At 40.0% G+C, this 23481-nt stretch overlaps 1 protein-coding gene across 1 annotated transcript in view; it reads left to right on the top strand.

Moving 5' to 3' along the window:
- Positions 1 to 23481, top strand: part of fbxl16 (F-box and leucine-rich repeat protein 16) — a 98095-nt gene that overhangs the window by 34675 nt on the left and 39939 nt on the right. The window contains exon 3 of the mRNA XM_069906223.1: positions 17430 to 17938. Coding sequence (XP_069762324.1) covers positions 17430 to 17938 — 509 coding nt within the window. The remainder of the gene's footprint in view (positions 1 to 17429; positions 17939 to 23481) is intronic.

Genomic DNA, 23481 nt, shown 5'->3' with positions numbered 1-23481 from the left:
ATGAGAAAAGAGACTACACGCTGGAGTCAGTTTAGTTTCCGACGGTTTATCTGAAAAAGCCCGCACTGTGCCTTATAATGTGGTTGTCAAGTCCCACCTCTGCGTTGGCGGTGATGTAATGACACAGCCGAGTGCGAGTGCGTAGCCCCTCTCCCCACGAGGGAAGCAAAACCCGGCGGCGCCATCTTGGCGTGGCTGCACTGCTGCCACAGCTGTGACAAACATGGAGTCGGTTCACCTGCGTCATGATGTGCACCGCCACACAACCCCCCCCCCCACCAAACCGGCTCGAGTGTCCCTCTGCCCTTGGGCGCTGTCGCCCCCGGCATTTGGACTGTGCTGGTACGATCTGCTAGCTGAGGTCCAGATGTGTCGATTTCAGCCTGTCCACTGTGAACAGTTCCTCCTTACCCCCAATGTCCAATGTGAAAGTTTTGCCTGAGTTGCACAGGACCTTGTACGGGCCTTCATAAGGTCGTTGGAGGGGGGGCAGAATGCGGGCTGCGGCAGACAAATACAAAGTCTGCAGTTAATAAGTCTTTGGGGATGGACGCAGGCTGATGTCCATGGTGTGGTGGGGGGGGGGGGGGGGTGCAAACGAGACTAATGTTGCGTAGTTTCTGTTACGATGCTTTCCTCTCGGTGCCTGAATCTCGGGATGGTGGGAAGAATTCACCCGGCAGGGTTAGCGGAGCGCTGTATATGAAATTATTAAATGAAAAACTCTGAATTAATTTATTTAATGGATATGTCACACTCCAAATAGATGCCTCCACAGCTGTTCGCCTTTTATGATCAATTGACTCAAACAAGTAAATTCATTAAGAGCTGTTCAGGGCTAAAGTAGCTAAAGGAATAATCTGTTTCTATGATTAAAGTATCAAGTATCAAGCTTAACAATGCTTTGTTTTATTTACTAATTTACATGAACCTTATGCAAGTACAGCATTCACTGGGAAATAGATGATTATTTCATTGAAGACCTTATGGTAGATTTCTACACTACATAAGAAAACCATGATGTCTGAATTTTAGTGTGATATACAGCACACATAAAAGTATCAGTAGGACTGAGATTTTTATTGTAATAAGTGCCGTTGGTTATGTGAAACACATCAGCTATCATCAATTTTGTCTGTTATATTACTTGCCCAAACCCACATTTGAGATATTTATTTGTATCATGTCAGGGACTGATCTCCACAATTTCCATTAGAATCAGAGAACCACAGGGCTGCATTCTTAGCCCCCTGCTCTACTTGCTATAGACCTATGTCTGTGTGACTCGGTAAGACAACACCACCATAGTTCACTTACAATACCATGGTAGTGGGTTGTATAAAAAAGAGTGATGAGTCAGGACACAGCAGGAAGATTGAAAACGTGGTGCACTCAATGTCACCAAAACCAAGGAGCTGATTGTTGACTTCATGAAGGTAAAAACCAGAACTGTACGATCCAGTGACCACTGGGGGCTCAGAAGTGTGGAGGGTGAGCATATTTAAGTTCTTGGAAGTCACTATCTCAGAGGATTTTTCCTAGACCCAACACTCTAGAGGCATCGTGAAGAAATCACATCAGCCCCTCTACATCTTCATGAGTTTGCAGAGGTTTGGTATGACATTAGAAACCACGGAAAATGTGGAAGGTGTGCTGACCAGCTGCATCATGGTCTGGTATGGGGACACCAATACCCATGAGCAGAAATCCCTGCAAAAGATAGTAAGTGATTGCTGAAGGTGGTATGTGGGTGGGAAGGGAAGGTTGAGAACCTCTGATCTAGACCCAGTTGTTACTGAAATATTTTGCTTGAGAAAAATTCTCATTGGCCCATTTCCTTTGGAGTTATGAAACCCTGCACATGAGTCCATTAGGAATGATTAAATCAGTAATTTTCAAACTTTGTCTTTCCTCTCACATACTACCTTATGTCTCTTTGGCTTGGCTTCGCGGACGAAGATTTATGGAGAGGGTAAAAGTCCACGTCAGCTGCAGGCTCGTTTGTGGCTGACAAGTCCGATGCGGGACAGGCAGACACGGTTGCAGCGGCTGCAGGGGAAAATTGGTTGATCACAGAGCACATATGGTGTAGGAAACACTTCAGGTGGTATCTGAATGGAAAGAAAAAGTTTGAAAACCACTAGTTTACATGCACCTGTACACTTATCTTGAGTACAGTTTTTTTTTGCACTGCTAATAAGTGGTAATTCTGCACGTAAAAGAATCTCAGGGTTGTATGTGATGTCATGTATGTATTCTGACAATAAATTTGAATTTTTTTAAATTTTGATTTTAGGTACTCCCATCTATACTTTAGATAGCATTAACATTTGATTTATTGGGGTATGTTTGTGGAATCTGAGTGTTGCTGCACATTGGTAGACGCTGGCTATGCTCAAGTGAATGCCTAATTAATAATGTATTATCCTCAGTGTAACTGATTGTGTGTCTACTCTTTGGCTTGGCTTCGCGGACGAAGATTTATGGAGGGGGTAAATGTCCATGTCAGCTGCAGGCTCGTTTGTGGATGACAAGTCCGATGCGGGACAGGCAGACACGGTTGCAGGGGAAAATTGGTTGGTTGGGGTTGGGTGTTGGGTTTTTCCTCCTTTGTCTTTTGTCAGTGAGGTGGGCTCTGCGGTCTTCTTCAAAGGAGGTTGCTGCCCGCCGAACTGTGAGGCGCCAAGATGCATGGTTTGAGGCGATATCAGCCCACTGGCGGTGGTCAATGTGGCAGGCACCAAGAGATTTCTTTAGGCAGTCCTTGTACCTCTTCTTTGGTGCACCTCTGTCACGGTGGCCAGTGGAGAGCTCGCCATATAACACGATCTTGGGAAGGCGATGGTCCTCCATTCTGGAGACGTGACCCACCCAGCGCAGCTGGATCTTCAGCAGCGTGGATTCGATGCTGTCGACCTCTGCCATCTCGAGTACTTCGACGTTAGGGATGAAGGCGCTCCAATGAATGTTGAGGATGGAGCGGAGACAACGCTGGTGGAAGCGTTCTAGGAGCCGTAGGTGATGCCGGTAGAGGAGCCATGATTCGGAGCCGAACAGGAGTGTGGGTATGACAACGGCTCTGTATACGCTTATCTTTGTGAGGTTTTTCAGTTGGTTGTTTTTCCAGACTCTTTTGTGTAGTCTTCCAAAGGCGCTATTTGCCTTGGCGAGTCTGTTGTCTATCTCGTTGTCGATCCTTGCATCTGATGAAATGGTGCAGCCGAGATAAGTAAACTGGTTGACCGTTTTGAGTTTTGTGTGCCTGATGGAGATGTGGGGGGGCTGGTAGTCATGGTGAGGAGCTGGCTGATGGAGGACCTCAGTTTTCTTCAGGCTGACTTCCAGGCCAAACATTTTGGCAGTTTCCGCAAAACAGGACGTCAAGTGCTGAAGAGCTGGCTCTGAATGGGCAACTAAAGCGGCATCGTCTGCAAAGAGCCATGAAAGACCTCAACCATGAAGACGCTGTTTACATCCGGTACCGCACGGATGGCAGTCTCTTCAATCTGAGGCGCCTGCAAGCTCACACCAAGACACAAGAGAAATTTGTCCGCGAACTCCTCTTTGCAGACGATGCCGCTTTAGTTGTGTCTACTAGATTACCTAGAAACTGGCCCCAAAACCTACAGCACAATACAGGCCCTTTGGCTCACAAAGTTGTGCCGAACATGTCCCTATGTTAGAAATGACTAGACACACTTTCCAACTGTCACACTTGATAGGTCCTATTCTTTCACATTTTATCCTTGTGCTCTTCACATACTTGTACAATGCCTTGGGGTTTTCCTTAATCCTGCCCACCAAGGCCTTCTCATGGTCCCTCTGGCTTTCCTAATTTCCTTTTTAAGCTCCTTCCTATTACCCTTATAATCTTCTAGATCTCTAACATTACCTAGCTCTCTGAACCCTTTGTAAGCTTTTCTTTTCTTCTTGACTCGATTTTTTGCAGCCTTTGTCCACCATGGTTACTGTACCCTACCATAACCCCTGTCTCATTGGAATGTACCAATGAAGAACTTCACACAAATATCCCCTGAACATTTTCCACATTCCTTTTGTACTTTTCCCTAAGGACATCTGTTCCCAATTTAAACTTCTAATTTCCTGCCTGATAGCCTCATAATTTCCCTTACTCCAATTAAACCTTTTTCTAACTTTTCTGTTCCTATCTCTCTCCAATGCTATTGTAAAGGAGATAGAATTATTATCACCATCTCCAAAATGCTCTTCCACTGAGAGATCTGACACCTGACCAGGTTCATTTCCCCATACCTAATCAAGCACAGACTATCCTCTTGTAGGCTTATCTATATAATGTCAAGAAACCTTCCCAAACACACCTAACAACCTCCATCCTATATAAACCCCTTGCTCTAGGGAGAAGCCAATTGATAGAGGGGAAATTAAAATCTCCCATCTCAATTATTTACACCCTTCCACTATCTGCTCCTCAATATCCCTGTTCATATTGTGCAGCCTATAAAAAAAACACCAAGTAAAGTTATTGACCCCTTCCTATTCCTAACCTCCATCCACAGAGACTCCATGGACAATTCCTCCACGAAGTTCACCTTTTCTGCAGCCATGACGCTATCTTTGATCAACAGTGCCATGATCTTTTGCCTCCCTCCCTGTCCTTTCTGAAACATCTAAAACCCAGCACTTGAAGTGCTGTTCCTGTCCCTGAGCCGTGCAAGTCTCCGTAATGACCACCACGTGATAGCTCCAAGTATTAATCCGCTTTGTTCACAAGACTCACGTCTGTCTGAGTGCGTCGCTTCTCTATCACCTGCCTATCCTCCCTCCTACATTGTCTCCAAGCTTTCCCTATCTCCTCTTCCCCAGTTTCTTCAGTTCAGATTCCACCACCCAACAATTCTAGTTTAAACTCGGCCCAGGATGCCACAGGTGCTCTGTAGACTTGTGCTAAAGACAACTCCCACAAACCTTTACTTCTCCTTCAACTGTAAACTCTGCATTCCCAATTAATTTTGGTGGAAGCAATAGGTTTGCTGAAAAACAAGAAAATCAATACATCAACCATACATCAAAAGGGATCTTCATCCATGTTAACAGGCACCTTGGAGGGAAGCTAGCTTCTTCATCTTTTAAACTGCAAATACATGTTTAGAGAAGAAACTAGCAGTTGATCATTTGACCGTATCAAACATTCTCTTAGCATCTGTCTTATTGATACCATCTGCTGCAAGAACTTTGCCTATCATTTTTTCATATCCTCTTAAGAATACACACTTCTCTTAGTTGAGTAAACAGCATGTGGTGCGAACACTATGTTATGTACTGTATGGGCTGGCCCGCCCCCTGAACCTGTGACTCCTCCCTCCCAGATATCCCCATAAAGGCTGATATGCCAAAACCCCTCCTTCAGTACCTGTGTTGGAACCAGGCCAGCAACATGCAAGCTGTGCTGACACTTTAAGGTGATTAAAGCCTATTAATCACAATTCTCTGTCTGATTGTGGTTGATTGGTAGTACACAGCAATGTGTTTATGGCTTAATTTGAAGCATTATTTTTATCATTTTTTTTCTTGAAGATAACTCGGAGACATTGAATCTTCCTAATATTTGCATTTACTTAAAAAAAAATCTTGAAAGATTAGCTGGGTTTTGAAAGAATTTTGCTGTGGCCTATCTGCCTTATGGGTTCCTGAACTCCTGTGCCATAGCATGCAGAGTGACATGCAGAGATGTTCTTCTCTGACTGTGCATGCAATAACACACATGATCAAATACACCATAAGGAAACAATACATTAATTTACATTTACTGCATAATACTTTCCTCTTTTTTAAAGCTTGAATCAAGTTTATGACATTTACAGATAAAATTCCTCCACTTGAGTTTTCACCACATGATAAAACAATAAATGGCTTGGAATTTGGTTTAAAACATGCACATATTGCTCTGTAGTGGAGAGAGTGAGAGCACCAAGCAGTTCACTTAATGACCTATCAGTTTCTTTCTTCTTTGGCTTGGCTTCGCGGACGAAGATTTATGGAGGGGGTAAAAAGTCCACGTCAGCTGCAGGCTCGTTTATGGCTGACAAGTCCGATGCGGGACAGGCAGACACGGTTGCAGCGGTTGCAGGGGAAAATTGGTTGGTTGGGGTTGGGTGTTGGGTTTTTCCTCCTTTGCCTTTTGTCACCTCACTATCAGTTTACACAGCTGTTAAAAGACAGGAATTAACTGCCTTTTAACCGCTTCACCTACCTGTATAAACACAAAGAAGGTGAGATTGGTGGGGGGGGGGGGGGGTCATTTTCATCCCATGTCTGATACTACTAAGGTAGATAGTATTAGAGCTGATGCATTTTGCAACAGCTTCTTTCTAAAAGGGTTCACAACAGGACGCTAGACAGTCCTGCCTCCTTTTGCTCAGGGATGCCGGCTTGCTTATATAAAAGGTTGTAGTGACTCGGCATTTCTTGGTTCAGTGTGAATGACCCAAGCTGCCTTTAATTGTCATTCACATGCCAATTAAGTGGCTTTTTTTTATGTAAAAAGGCCTATCTGAACACACATCTCTTCCCTTGTCAGGAAGGTGCAACAGCGACTGCACTTCCTGAGAAAACTGAAGTGGGCAAGGCTACAGGCCACCACCATATCAGTCTTCTAGAGGGGCACTAGTGAAAGCCCCTGGCTGGCTGCAGCACAGTATGGTATGGTTGCTGCAGAGAAATGGATCAGAGGTCAATCCACAGGACCATAAGAGAGGATCACCGAGTCTTTCCCCCTCCCCCATTGACGTGATCTACCCTGAAGAGGGCACGAAAAATCATTGACGATCCCCTTCCACCCTGCGCACAGCATCTTTCAGGCACTGAAAGAGATCCAGAAATGTTAGAACCAGCACCACCAGGCTGAGGAACAGCTTTTTGCCACAGTCAATGAGAATGTTGAACAATGAAAGGAGCTACTTGCATTAACCATCTGAGGCTTTCATATTCAAGAAACAATATCTAATTATTTATTTGTATCAGTGAACACTCCTGCCTATGTATTGCATGTGGGTTATGCAGGATGTTTTACGCCGAGGACCAGACAGACAACGCTGTTTCATCGGGTTGCAATCAGATAGTACTAAACTTGACGTGGAAGCTTATTTAAATATGGTTGCAAAGTGTTCCAAAAAAATAATTTCTTCCAATCCATATTTAATTCTTTGAGTCCTTATTTTTTGTTCCCAATGGAGTTCGTTTATTTATGTCGTCAGCTACTTATGTTATTGACAGCTTCTCCATTAAGCAAATGGAAATTTCTACACCCACGTCTGACCTTGGGTTTTCCTTGAAATGCCAAAATATGCCTCCAGATTCAGCATTCTTTTTATTGATAGCACTTCATTGAACTTCTAACAAATAGAAAAAAAATCAAATAATAAAGTTTGACTTTAATTTAAAATCAATTCATTTTTAATTATTGTTGCAGCTGGTATACATAATGCTTAAATTTTATTTTCCATCCAATTCATTAACTTCCATACTATAAAAGTCTCCCTTTGCAATTTTTCATGGTGAGTATTGTCCTGACATTGAGAAGATGTAGCTGACATCCTGGCTCAGGCCGAATAAGTCTTTTAATATTTGAGGCATTTCACGACTATAAAATGGCTTACCAGTGGTGAATAATCTTTATTAAATTGGTAGCAGCTTCTCACACCAGTCCTAACAGCAGAGCTTCCACCTTTCCAACACTGCTTGTACATGACATAGCACTGAGGTTATGCACCAGCTAAAATTCTTCAGTACTTTTGGAAACCACATTCATTGATGCAGTAACTTGTATGCCCACTCAAACATTAAATCTTTTGGATTGAATTTACTCATCTGTTAAACTACATCTGAACTTGTCCCACAGCAATGAATTCAGAAATAAGTCAACATTTCAGATATGAGACAGATTCTCTATGATCTCCAAAAGTACCAGGTTAAAGTCATTCTGCAATCTTTCAGCTCGCCAAATGAAATATGGTTTGTCCTGGATGAAGTCAAAAAGATTGCTCAAGTGCCAGATGTCTCTGAGTTGATCTACATTACTATAATTACTTTGTTTTGCTCACATGGCCTCACTTGATTGGACACCCTTTCACCGTCACCTTCAATTTCAACAATCATATCACCTTTTACATTAAAAAATCCATATATTTTATAATGCCAAAGTTTTCAATATTATTAAATTAGGTCTGAGCTACCATCTTGCAACTTTCCCACTTTAATTGCGACAAGGCAATAAGATTCAGGCATCAGTGTGTACCACATTAAATTCTTCTGCCTTGTCAAGTCCCATCATTTTAAGTTTGCTTGTTGAAGTTAACCGTGTCAATGCACGAGTTTTCAGACACTCACTTCCACCATTACCATTCCATTCCATGTATTTGACAACTTTTTACTTTGGACAGCTTCTATCCCACCCTGATTGCCATTGGTCTGACGCGTTTCCAGTCCACAATCCCCAGTACAGAAACATACAGAGAGTAATGCGGGAAATGGGATGTGTTCTCACTTCAAATTGCACAAATGTGCATAACAATGTACACATGACTGGATCTATCATGCATTGGCGTCACACTTGTTTATGCTGCATCTGTCAAGTGAGATCCATTTTAATCAGTATACAACTAAAAATGGGCATCCAGCTGATAAGTATTTTCACAAGCTAAATTAAATGATTCATAAATGTAATCTGAAATTCATCAGACATGTGCAAGTACATTTATTAATTTGTAAACAATTTTCAAATGCACTCAAGATAATGCAATTTATATATTGAAAATTCCAGAAATGATTGATAAAGTAAAATCGTATTTCATTACATATAATCTGGCACTTTTAGAGATCATAGAACATTCTTGAGCATCCTACCCTAATGTCATCTGAGAACAATTTTAAAATAACAACTAAATATTCCTCTAGATGCAACTTGTAGGTATAATAATGACAGTATTTGCCACATCATGAAACTTGTAGCAACTTTTGGAGTAAACATATATTGAATTACCTATGGGCATCCACAAGTTTCTCAATGCACAGAAAAGGCAATAGTCAGTGAGTGATGAAGACTTGAAATTATTTTCTCTGAACTATCCCAAAAAGTCATAACGATTTTTGTTGTACTAAATGTCAATGACAAGGTATTCCACAATGATTAGTGAACTATCTGAGCCAGAAAATTAATTTTGAGTACATAGATTATACCCTCCCCACCCAGCTCTTTGATTTTGCAATTTCTGTCAAAAATACCTTAAGTATAATGTATTCAAAAGTGGTTAAAAAAAAACTTGTTGGAAGATATTTGGACATTCAGATTTAACTTTAATTTCTCTTATTATCTATTTAAAAGATTAGTAAAAATTATATACAGAGGGATCTTGGAGTCCATGTCTTTGGTTCCCTGAAAAAGGATAGGGTTGCTTTTACTGCTAGAAAAGTTGAAAAGTCACAGTGCAGCTCTATCAAACTTTGGTTAGCTTAAATTTGGAATAATCACCTCAGGCTCCTGGGCAGGAATGGGGACCTCAGGCTTGACAATTCTTTCAACCCCTATAGTTCAATCGACCCTCCCCCCCCCCCCCTATTTATCAACCGCCTGGATTTTTAGACTCCTTGGATAGTCCAATCAACCCCCAGGGGTTAACAATGACCACTTTGAAGACCCCTAGACTAGAGGGCAGTAGCTATAAGAGGTTGGACAAATTTGGATTTTTTTTCCCTCTGGGGTGCTGTAGGCTGAGGAGTAATTTGTTTTAAAAGTATACAAAATTATTGGGGAGGTTGGGTAGGTACTCAGGGATGTTTTCCCACCATGGAAATGTCAAATGTTAAAGGACACAAATTTAAGGCAAGATGAGTAGGTTTAATGGAAATATGTAAGGCATTTTTTTTTTACACAGTGAGTAAGGCGCCTGGAACACACCATTAAGGGAGGTGACAGAAACAGACACAAAAGCAACTGCTAAGGATGTTTATATAACCACATTAAAAGGCAGAGGATGGAGGGAGATAAATCACGTGCAGGCAGATGGGATAAGTTTAAAGTGGCATCATTGTTGACATAGACAATGTGAGCCAAAGAGCCTGTTCCTGTCTGCTCTGTTCTATATTCTTTTAGTTTAAAAATGTGCCGTTTATGCACACGTCCGCTGGCTGTGAAACTCTTGCAGTTGTAATTAGTTCCTTAGCCAGCAGAATGATATCACTTTTACTGGAAACCGAACAGTAAATTCTTTGAGTAAAACAAGAAAGTCTACAGACTATGTGATTGGAGTAAAACACCATGCTGGAGAAACTCAGTAGGTCAAACAGTGTACTTCATGTAGCAAAGATAAAGATACATAACCAATGTTTTGAGCTTGAGCCCTTCATCAAGGTATTAGCAAAATGTAGACAGGCACCTGAATTAAATAGTGAGGGGAGAGGCAGGGTAGGAGGAAATAGGTGGATAAGAGAGGGCAGACAGACCAAAAAACAGGGGGACGAGAAATGACTCTATGAATGGAGAGGGACAAGGGTGGAGAGCTGGAGGAAAGGAGACAGAAGGATAGGGAAGAGAGGGAGAATGGGGAGTGGTCTAGCATAAACTGGAGAAGTCAATATTAATGTCATCCGGTTGGAGAGTGCCCAGACAGAATATTAGGTGTTGTTGCTCCAATTTACGGGTGGCCCTGGCTTGACAGTGCATGAGGACATGGACACAGATATGTCAGTGCAGGAATGGGGCTCAGAATTGAAATGACAACGTCTTTGAGATGAGCAGTCTATGTATTAGACCCTGATATATTTTTATTAGGGAATATGCAACCGTTGATTGATTTAGAATTAGATAATTACCAGATCTCTTTTATTTACTTAGCGCTGGCAGTGGCCAAGAAAAATATAGCGATTACTTGGAAGAATAGAAATGTATTGTCTTTAGAACAATTGGTATTCAGAGATGAAGTTTTGTTTGGTTATGGAAAGAATATCTTTTTCTATACAAGATAAGATGTCTTTTTACGAGGTAAAGTCGACCCCATTCATTGATTATATACAATTTAAATATGTTTGAATTAATCATTTTTTTTCTTTAAAAAAACTTTTTTTATTATATATTTTTTCTATATATGTTTTCTTTTTTTTCTTTCTTTTTTAAAGTTTTTTTTATTATTAGTTGGTTTTTTTTGTTTAAGTTCTTTTTGTTTTGTTTTTTCATATATATTCTTATATAATAAAAATTTTTTGGATGAATAATTAATACTTAATTAATATTTTTTTTGTTTTTTTATCTATATTGATCTTTTTTTTAAGATATATATATATTTTTTATTATACTAATAGTATTAATTCTTCACTCTTTATCGTGGGGGTGGGGAGGGGGGATTTAGGGGTTAAAAATAGTTTTTTTTTAGTCTTAGTTTTTAGTTGTTAGGGGGAGATTGGTATTGTATTAACTATGTTACTTTGTACTTGTATTACTTTATTTTATACTTTTTCTGTACGTGAATTACTTACTTTCTTCATATGTTAAAATGAATAAATAAAGTTTCGAAGAAAAAAAAGAGATGAGCAGTCTTGCTTCATAAGGCAATGGCAGGGGCAAGTGTTAATGAACAATCATTGAAAAGGGACATACCCATTCTGCACCCCTACCCATTTCAAGCCTCTGCGATCATATTCCATATTAGTTCATTACCCTGTTCCCAAAATATCTCTATGAAATAAATCACTGAAGTTCACATTAGTATAATGCCTTTTAGAATCTTTTAGTAAATGATATCAAATTCTGCATGGTTTATCTAAAATATATACAGTACACTAATGGACTGAAATTTTGGAAAACATTTTTGGATAATTTTCTATTAATTGGAAGAACCAGAACAAAAACATACATGGATTAAATTGCAGAGACCTTAACATAGAAGAAAGTAGGATGTGTTAGGGTTGAGAATGAGAAGCTGGAGGGAGTCAGTGGGTCAGGCAGAATCCATGGGTAGAAATGGTCAGTCAACATTTTGAGTCGGTATCCTTTATTGAGACTACAGCAGGAAGGAATGGTATCAACAATATAAATAGAGAGAAGTGATGGGATTTTGAACAGAAGGTGGGAGAAGTGGAGAGACTGGAAGAGAGAGCAACGACTGTTGCGGTGGGGGGGGGGGGGAGTTTGAGAGAAAAGGAAGAATAAGGGTAGGTAAAGAAGATGAAATCAATGGAACCACATGGAAGGAGGGGTTACCTAAAACTGGAAAAATTGATGTTCATGTCATTGTATTTAAGGTTTTCCAGGAGGAATATAAAGTGTTGTTCCTCCAGTTTATGTTTGGTCTCACTCTAATAATGAATGAGGCTGAGGACAGGCATGTCTGAGTAAGAATGGGCAGGGCAATTAAAATGGTTGGCATCTGGGAAGTTCTAGCTTAGGCCGACAAACAGTGCAGGTGCTTGGCAAAGTGGTCACCCAATCAAGGTTGCTAACAGTTGCTCTATGGATTCAGGCGAGAACTCCCAGTTCCTAACCATTTTGATTCCCTTAGAACTGGGGTAGGATAGGATTTTATACAGTTCCCTCCATAATGTTTGGGACAAAGATATTTTTTCTCTTTATTTGCCTCCATAGTTTTAAATTTGTAATAAAACAAATATACATTTTGATTTGACCATGTAAAAATTGCAGCAGTTTTTATATACAGTTCCCCCATTTCAGGGCATGATAATACAGCAAAACCTCATTAGAACGCGATTCGTTAATCCACGGAATCGCTTATAGCGCAGATGTCTGTGGACCCCAAACTTTGTAAACAAGTTGATCAAAATTCAGAATACCAATATTAAAAGAATGCGCTTGCTTTCTTTCGTCGAAACTGTTAGTTTTCGAGAACAGATCCTTCGAAAACTGGGTTTGATTATCCGTGGGCACTCTGACATATATGCATCTGTTCCGCGACTCGGCTGTAAGGCGGTATGAAATCTTGGACCCCAACTACTGCATTCTAATGAGGTTTTTCTGTATTTGGGACATTTGGCTTCACTGGTGTTTGTGATTACTCAGGTATAATTAATCGCTTCGTTGATGCAGGTACAAGAGAGCTAGGCTTGCTTCTAAGCTTTTGATCACCTTTGGAGTCTGTAGTTGCCATTTTTCAACATGAAGACCAGAGTTGTGCCAATGAAAGTCAAAGAAGCCGTTATGAGGCTGACGAACAAGAATAAAACAGTAGGAGACATCGCCCAAACTTTAGGATTATCAAAATCAACTGTTTAGAACATCATTAAGAAGGAAGAGTGTACTCAGTAATCGCAAAAGGATAGGCTGCTGATTGCAGAAGAATTCTCATAATGAAGAAAAATCTCCTCAACAGATCAGAAACACTCTTGAGGAGGCAGGTGACTACTGCTGCAGAAGACTTAACGAACAGAAATACAGAGGCTGCACTGCAAGATGCAAACCACTAGTTAGCCACAGAAACAGGATGGCAAGATTACAGTTTGTCAAGAAATATTTAAAAGAACCTGGAGAATTCTTGAAAAAGGACAGATGAGACCCAAGTTAACCTGTATAAGAGTGATGGCAAGAGCAACGTGTGGAAGCATTACAGAACTGCCCAAGATCCAAAGCATACCACCTCATCTGTGAAACATGGCTGTGGGGGTGTTATGGCCTGGCATTTATGGCTCCAACAGATACTAACGTACTTATTGATGGTGTAACTGCCAATGGTAGTAGCAAAATGAATTCTGAGATGGACAGGAGTATCTTATCTGCTCAGGTTCCAGCAAACTCATTGGATGGCAAGATGATCCCCCCAAACATACTGCTGGAGCAACAAAGGAGTTTTTCAAAGCTAAAAACAGGAACATTCTTGAATTGCCAAGTCAATCACGATCTAAATCCAGTTGAGCATGCCTTCCATCTGCTGAAGAGAAAACTTAAGGGAACAAGCCCCCGAAACAAGAAGAACAAAAGTAGTAGGTACCTAGCCGAGCATCACCAGAGAAGATACTCAATGCCTGGTGATGTCCATGAATCAGACTTCAAACAGTAATTGAATGCAAGGGACATGCAACAAAGTATTAGACATGACTACATTAATATATAATATTTACTATTGCTATGTTCCAAATATTATGGTGCAGTAAAATGAGGGGACTATATATAAAAAGTTCTGTCATTTCTACAGGGTCAAACCAAAATGAATACAAATACCCTTTAATAAAATATGGAATGTGCACTTTAATCACATGTGAATTGTTTGATTACAAATTTAAAACTGGAGCACAGGGGCAAATGAAAGAAAAAAAATTGTGTGTTTGTCCTAAACATCATGGAAGATACTGTATTTCTTAATTTTTCCAATTGGCCTCTCAGTTATTAGTCCAATAACATGATCTCAAGGATATTGGTTTCTTTGCTTCAATATATAATAATTGTTGAATCTGTTCCGATCATCTTTTCAGGCAGTATGTTCCTGATCATCCATATAAAATGGCTCTCAATTCTCCATGGGTTCTTTTGGCAATTAGTAGCCATTAAAATTGCTGAGAATGGAACTTCTGAAGCATCTATCTGAAAATATATCTCACCACGAGGTTTTGAATTTTGACTTGTTTGTATTTTTTGTAGTATCTTAATGATTATTAATGACAAATCTGCCTTTCAAACCAAAAATGAATTCTGGGAGCCATTACAGATATTTTAAGCCTGCATAAATATGCAAATTGAGCATGTTGGATCAATTTCAACAGAAAATTGATTAGTGCAATGCCTTTACAGCTCCAATGATTGGGACCAGACTGGGGTTCAAATCCTGTGCTGTCTGTAAGGAGTTTGAATGATCTCCCCATGCCTGCGTGGGTTTTCTCTGGGGGCTTTGGATTCCTCCCATCATTCAAAACGTACCAAGGGTGTAGGCTAATGGGGGGGGGGGGGGGTAAATTGGTTAGCACGGACTCGTGGGCTGAAATGGCCTGTTACTGTGCTGCATGTCTAAATTTAAAACATTTTTTAAATTTTAAAATTGATGATGTACAATGATCAAATAAATGCATAAGTATTTATCACCAGTAACCAATGTTAAACCTTTCTCAAAAAGAAAAATAAAACAAGCATTTGGCTTTATTGCTATAAAAATGTCACACACAGCAATCATTTAATGTGCTCAAAAATATGGTTTACAAGAATAGGCACCAGAGACCTCAATTTTGTGAGGCCATGTGCATTGGATTGATTCCCTCCATCCTGGAAATTTATTATACATTATAATTATACATTTATTATACATTATATATTTATTATACAATGGAAATTTATTATACATTATTGATGATTAATATCATTTTCACACCTCTCTATGGATATTGACCTCTCAAATAAAGGCTGTGCCAATTGTCTTTCTGTTCATTTGTTGGGAACAAAGGCATTTGCAGCAATTGTGCATAACCAAACAAAACTGACTAAGTCATGGAATATAAATGGCTTTTGTGACTCATGCTCAAAACAACGTGGTGAACCATAACACACCCAGTAGCAAAGTACTGTAAAATCCTACATAAGGTGATTTTAATATGATTTGTTTAAATTATATAAAGCTCATTGTCATTTCCACCACAGTCTTTGTTTTGTAGTAATGAGTGGATAAACCCAGTTAATATATTCACAAAAAGGAATGGTTAACAGATCTCACAGAGAAGGCTGCTATCTGTCTTGAAGAGTCTTTAAATAAAACAACATCTGAGGATTTTAAAAAATTGCATTACCAAATTAATTTATTTTTAAACTGTTGTGAATTAAATTGGTTGATTTCTAGAACGAGGTGTTACAATCCCTTACAGTTCAGTATTGTTTAGATCAGTGGTTCTCAACCTTTTTCTTCCCACTCACATCCCACTTTAAGTAATCCCTATGACATTGGTGCTCTGTGATTAGTAAGGGATGGGTTAAGGTGGGATGTGAGTGGGAAGGGAAGGTTGAGAATCACTACTCTAGACCCAATTGTTACTGAAATATTTTGCTTAAGAAAAATTGTCATTGGCCCATTTCCTTTGGAGTTATGAAACCATGCACATAACGAGTCAATTAGGTATGATTAAAACATTGGTTTTCAAACTTTTTCTTTACACCCAATTTTTCGTGGCTATTTTATTTGAGTAATTATTCATAGCTGCTCAAGCCCAATCTTTATAGCATTGTTGCAGGGACCACAATTAATAGGATTGGATTTTCTGGTCAGAGGTCTTAATTTAAAAATATACATTCAATTGAAGGTATATGTCTTAAAAGTGTTGTCCCGTATAATACAGTAAAATATCCAGTGTCCGGCACCTATGGGAATTGGTAGATGCTGGATAAGTGAATTTGCCAGTTGGTTAAGATTCCTTGTTGAGTGATTGGGAAACTAATTGCTAAGGGCACCAGTTTAAAACTTTCATCTTTTTTACCTCTTTATTTTCCACAAGAGGCTGCCGGTTGCTTGAATTCCGGATAATGAAGATTTTACTGTTCATCAAAATTTACTTATTTCTACAAAGGCATTACAAATGCTGGAAATAAGAAAATGCTTTAAATGCTCAGCAGGTCAGGCGACATCTGTGGGAAGGGAGCCTCCTGCTGGATTGGCTGGTTAATTAGTTACATAGGAACACAAAGTTAAGTGAACTAGTGGTGTCCTGTATGACTCTTCGGGGTAACTTAATCAGAGTATGTGCTTTGGAATTTGACATTGGATCATCAATCCATCAGTTGAAAGTGGATGTGATTTATACATAATTTAGTGTCACAGACCACGTCATGAATCTTATCAGAGAGATAAATTCAAACATTTAATATATTTATGGATACAAATTTCATCCCTCAAATTTGCATGATGCCTGTCCCACAGCCACATTAGCAGTGAGCCATCACTAATTAGTTAGGAGGCTAAAAGGCAGTAAAAGCCAGATTTTCATCAAAATTATGAAGCTTTGTCACATCATCTGAACTTGAATATTCCGGCTATAAAAATTACTATTATTTTTCTGGATTTAACATTAAGTTACAAGATATAACTGGGGCAGTACATTTTGCATATCAGTTAGCTGGTACAGTGCCAGTGATGGGACCAGGGTTCGAATCACACGCTGTCTGTAAGGAGTTGGTACATTCTCCCAGTGGGTTTTCTCTGGGTGCTCCAGTTTCCTCCCACCTTTAAAAACAAACCAGGGGTTCTAGATCAATTGGGTGTAATTAGGCGGCATGGGCTTGTTCGCCGAAATGGCTTGTTACCGTGTGACATGTGGAAACATTTTTTTAAAATTAATTTATAATGAAATAGATGTGCTGAATGACTATTTGAGTTAGATTTCAAAAATTTCACGATTATCACGATCATAGGTTGACTAAATTAAATGTTATAATTAAATGTACTTTACATGTTCTCTTCACTCTGTCCATTTCCTAGGTCATGTTGGAGCAGATGCAGGGACTTGCCCACCTGGAGCTCTCTGGCTGCAATGATTTCACAGAAGCAGGCCTCTGGTCCAGCCTCAATGCACGGATTACCTCTCTGAGCGTCAGTGACTGTATCAATGTGGCAGATGATGCCATAGCCGCCATTTCGCAACTACTGCCGAACCTTACGGAGCTGAATTTACAGGCTTACCATGTGACAGACACAGCCATGGCCTACTTCACTGCCAAGCAGGGATACACCACACACACCCTACGCCTGAACTCCTGCTGGGAGATCACCAATCACGGTGTGGTGAACATGGTGCACAGCCTGCCCAACCTCACTGCCCTCAGCCTCTCTGGCTGCTCCAAGATCACTGATGATGGCGTGGAGCTGGTCGCCGAAAACTTGCGGAAGCTACGCTGCTTGGACCTGTCGTGGTGTCCACGCATCACTGACATGGCGCTGGAGTATATTGCTTGTGATCTGCACAAGCTAGAGGAGCTGATACTAGACAGGTAGACCAAAGGCTACATCTGATTGTAATAATATTAGCAGTTCCTTTGTTACAGCAAGTCATATTAAATTGTTGTTAGGTAACTCATTCACACAATGTGAATTCCCACATAAAAAGGGAGATTCATAAAACCACAATTCAATTCTTATAGATAAATTTCCAAATACCATTTTAATTTTACAACAAAGAATATTACCTGGTATCTCTCTCTTCCTTCCTCCCTCACTGTTCTTCATAGAATTATACAGTTTTGTTTTATTCCTAACCTTCTCATTCCAAAATTAATAATACCCAAAAACGCAAACAAATTTAGAACATGCTGGAAATGCTCAATAGATTAGACAGCTTCCTAGAATGTGTTCTTGGATGGTGTTAAGCATTCAACATACTAATCCCAGCACGTTGTATCCTGCTTCTGAAATATGAATGTATTGACTTTAAAGGAATCAAACTTCAGAATTAAAATGCTCATGAAGACAGTGTTTAACTGCATATTTAGCAATGCCTATATATCAGTCAAATCAGAATCAGGTTTATTGTCGTGAACTTGTGTCACAAAATATGCTGTTTTGGGACAGCAATATTATGTAGAATAAGGTACAAAATTACTATAAATTAGAATTCCGTAAATACAAGATATAAAAAAAATAACTAGTGCAAAAAAAAAAGAGAAGTGAGGTAGTGTCCATAGGATCATTGTTCTTTCAGAAATCTGATGGCAGAGGGGAATAAGTTGTTTTTGTAATGTTGGGTGTGCATCTTCAGGCTTCTATACATCCTTCCTGGTGGTAGCAGTGAGAAAAAAGGCATGGCCTGGCTGATGAGGATAGAGACTGCCTGAGGCACTGCTTCTTAAAGATGTCCTTAATGGAGTGAAAATTAATGCCCATGATGGCACTGGCCATTTTCACAATCTTCTGCAGCCCGTTCCTGTCCTGTGCATTTGCACCTCCATACCACACAGCATTGCAACCAATCAGAATGTTCTCCATGGTACACCTGTAGGAATTTGCACAAATCTTTGGTGACGTATCAAATCTCCTCAATCTCCTAGTGAAAAATATAGCCACTGGTTTGCCTTCTTCAGGATGGCTCTGGAATAGATCTTCCGAGATGTTGACACCCAGGAATTTGATCGGTTTTTTGCTCTCTACATTTGCTCCTCAACTGGCTGAAAATTTTACCAGCTTGTGCTTTCATTCCTCCTATGTCTCCTCAAGATGAAAGAGCCACAGCTCAATTTTACCACAAACCATTTTTCTCCTAAGGTTACAAGAGCTGCCTAAGTGTAAGACCAAAGGATAGGTTTGAATTGAATTTCAACATTTAATCTAAAGTTTAACATGAATTTGAACCTAAAGAAGTTCAGCCAAACCAAGGTTCAGTGATTGTTCGGATAAACTGCACTACAACCCAGCAGAGGTCTGCTGCGAGGTGTTGCTGAGAAACTGGGAACTGGATGGAAATGGATCTATTTAACATCAAGTGACCATAATCAGATAACTGAGCCCATCTGTTGCTCCTTTGTCCCACAAATCATTTTCAAATAATATTTTCTTTGACATTGACTAGAATGTTTGCCTCTATTGTTGCTATGCTACAGAACTATAATTTGCAATTTCATTTACAGTCGTCATTGTCTGTGACATTCACTTGTGACTTGGGTGGCTCAAATAGGCATTAAATGAGGAATAACATACAAAGTTAAGAAATATTAATCATAACAAAATATTTTACATGCAACTTAGATTTTAGATTTCATGTTTGGCTTAGTGTTTTGTCCACTCATACAGTACTTTCACAACTATTTTCAGTGGTTTGAGATTATTTGCTGAATGAGTGACATGTAGAGAACTTTGCCTAATTGCTTTGGTTCACCATGATATGCACTGACAAGTAGATAGAAGGGAAAATGTATAGGCTTATCTTTCAATTGTCACACTTTCAATTTTGTACTGCAAATCATAGAACATTATTTTTATTTGTGAAGTGGAAAAGCTCTTGATGCAACAGGCCTAGGATGAATAAAAATTGCCAAAAGAACCTAGTTTTGCGTTCTTTTGACATCAGCATAGATAGCGGAAAGCTATTGAACAGATTTGGTTTATTTGTCCAAGGTTAATATTTTTCCCATGTCAATGAGCCAATCATATACAAGGTCATGCTTCACCAGTGGATTAAGTCCCCTTTGCTAATCATACACTGAAAAGGAAACTTACAAAAGAAACGTTTCTCTATCCATGATACATGACCATACTAAAGCATGGGTCAGTATCACTAAAGGAGTGAATCAGTGCTCTGAAAGCAGCAGAATCAATATCGACGGTTGGAAAGGAATCAATGACTTTGAATATTCAGAAAAACCATTTGAGACCTAACATCAGACCTACGCCAGTGAACTACGAAAGGCCTGAGAAAATCATGAATATTCCATTCATCGTGTGATTACAATATCTTTCAGCACTTCTGAAAGATTTGGTAAGTTACAATTTCTTTCACATGGAGTCATTGTTACCTGTTAATTTCTTGTTAAATGTAGGGCAGAAAGCTTAATTATTTCTTGTCCATTAAATGACATTTCGGCACGTTGTATACAAAGTTTGAAGTCTAATCATGTAAATTGTTAAATCTCCACAGATGATCTGTCTAATGGGATGGTGCTGAAAACAGTCACCGTTTACGAAGAACACAAAAGTATTGAGGAGAACTTGGGCATTCAAACTCGAGTATAAGCACGTGACAGTGCTATTTCATATCAGGAAAACACATCACCTGTGATTATTTCCTCCCTTATAGGGTGCGATGAGGGCTACATGCTCAATTATGCTGATTTTCATTACTGTTTCACTCTGACAAGTCAAAGGAGGTTATTTAAAACCTGTACTATACGATGAAATTTTGCATAGAGATGGCAAATGATATTAGAGGTCACATCTCCAGAATGGAGGACCATTGCCTTCCCAAGATCGTGTTATATGGCGAGCTCTCCACTGGCCACCGAGACAGAGGTGCACCAAAGAAGAGGTACAAGGACTGCCTAAAGAAATCTCTTGGTGCCTGCCACATTGGCCATCGCCAGTGGGCTGATATCGCCTCAAACCGTGCGCCAAATCTTGGCGCCTCACAGTTCGGCGGGCAGCCACCTCCTTTGAAGAAGACCGCAGAGCCCACCTCACTGTCAATAGACAAAAGAGGAAAAACCCAACACCCAACCCCAACCCACCAATTTTCCCCTGCAACCGCTGCAACCGTGCCTGCCTGTCCCGCATCGGACTTGTCAGCCACAAACGAGCCTGCAGCTGACATGGACATTACCCCTCCATAAATCTCCGTTCGCGAAGCCAAGCCAAAGAACTTTGATTAGCACTGTTGAGAAAGCAATCGTCTCTCCAGTCAACTTGCTTATCACCAGCATGCCCTACAAAAAGCAATACATATAAATCCCGTTTTGCAATTAAGTTATACTGAGAACAAACCCAAGGAACAGGAAGTACAACTGTACTCGCGCATCTGTCATTTTTATCAGTTCTATCGAGTAAAGAGCGTTAGTTAATGTCTTCTAGTTTGAATGCTTTTTTTGTCACTTCGACACCAGAATTAAATTTCCAATTCAAAGTAGCTTTTCCAAATGAAGATTTTTCTACTATTTAATCTAGTTCAATCTGCGATGTTTCTGAAATAGATTTGTATTGTTCCATACAATGTTTTAATTTTAATTTTACATATGCACATCTTAAAGTTTTCTTCTGGTGTACAACTGCTGGCGTGGATGTGCTGGAAACGGCTTCCAAATTAATCGGTGCATATTGAGAAAATTATTCTAATGACATTGAGATTATTTGATGGTACATCCCCACTAAAAGTAAAGCTTTGACAGTCATTTTAAATAGAGGGCCACAAAATTGGAATGCCCAGTGGGTTTTCATCGTCTGAAATTCACGAGCTGTTGGGGCTATTGTGCAGTGTTACATGACACAAGCACCTTAGTTCCTGCCTGTGTTAGATCTTGCCAGTTATGAGGCCTAATCATCTGTTTTAGACCCAAAATAGCTATTATGTCCTGCAAACTGCTGTATTTGACAAGATCAGTTTTCACAGGTACAAAGCCACCGAATCTACAGGGTTAAAAGGAGTTATTGAAGGTTGCAACCATGTAAATACATTATAATGCTTAGCAATACATCCTCGTACCTGCAGAAAGTGTGCATTTTCTAGTGACTCTGCATTGTAATTGCAACTGCATTGCTATTCTTTCTAGAGTTTAATTCCCTTGTCCTCAATACCCACATACTGCTACTAAATGGCCATTTGCTGGCTAAGATCAGGACCAATTTCAGTGTTTAAATTTCCCTAGTCTAAAGCCAGAGGCATCAAGATTATCCAAATTCTTATCTTCCAATCTCCTCCTCTTCCTGCTGGGGACTTAGCTACTTTTTCCCCTTTTCTCACTGGTGGCTGACCTCTTTTTCCATGATTGCTGCTCTCAGATATTTCCTGAAGATACAAGGCTAATTTTGTGTGATATCCCCCCCTCTTGTTCATCATTTTGAAAGTATGTTTGTGATGGGGCTTATGGCCAGATTTGGACGTGAACCACTTTCAAGGCCTTGGGATGCACTCCAGTATCCAAAAGACTCAATGAACATTGCACATTGCAAATACAATGCAAGGAGGTAAAGAATCAGAAAAGAGGCTACATTTCTACAGTGGACCTATTTTTGGCTCCTTACCTTAAAAAAAAAGAATTTGGAGGCAGTTCAGAGGAGATTCACCAGGCTAATTCCTGAGATAGGAGGCTTATCCCATCAAGAGAGGCTGGACAGTTTGTGTACCTTGAAGTTTAGATGAACAAGGAGTGATAGGACACGCCCCTTGTTGATTGTGCCTGAGACTCCTTCCACAGACCCCTGAATAAAGGCGACTGCCTCAGCTCTGTCCTCAGTCCAGGACAGTCGACCAGCAAGGACGTTCCTCCAATCTGTTGTCAATGAAAGCCTATCAGCTTCTCTATAACTTCTAGTCTTTGAAGTAATTGATGGTGCATCAATTTTATTGACAAGAGTGGGAGTCACGTGATGGAGTAGTGCCCGGTAGGGGAACTCCAGCCCTCTCCAGAAAAGTTAAAAAAAAGATAGCGAAAAAACAAAGGCACAAACATAAAAACCATAACAAAGTGAAAGTAAAAGTGTGGAGAAAATGGCAGCGAAGAAAGAAAAACCAAAAACAACGGGAAGAAAAGAAGAAGGAAGGATGTCGGAAGAAGAAGGTGAAGGCCTTACCGGTATGAGGAGGCCTGCCGTGGAGAGAGAAGCCCGCTCCCTGAGGTCAGTGGAAGCCCCGAACTCAGGACTACAAAAATGGCTCATGGAGCCAAATAAAAGTGCGCAACCACGCATGCGCGAATCCTCGCAAGACAAAAATAACACTGACGGGAGGGGGGACCAGCTGAGGAGTAGATCTCCACAGCTAAAACAGACAACTACAACACAACAGCAAGAGGAAAACATAGAAAATAACGAGAACAAGAAGGAAGAGAATAAAAAT

The sequence above is a fragment of the Narcine bancroftii genome, chromosome 12 (assembly GCF_036971445.1).
Source record: "Narcine bancroftii isolate sNarBan1 chromosome 12, sNarBan1.hap1, whole genome shotgun sequence".
Lineage (NCBI taxonomy): Eukaryota > Metazoa > Chordata > Chondrichthyes > Torpediniformes > Narcinidae > Narcine > Narcine bancroftii.
This window is presented reverse-complemented; position numbering and strand designations above follow the sequence as displayed.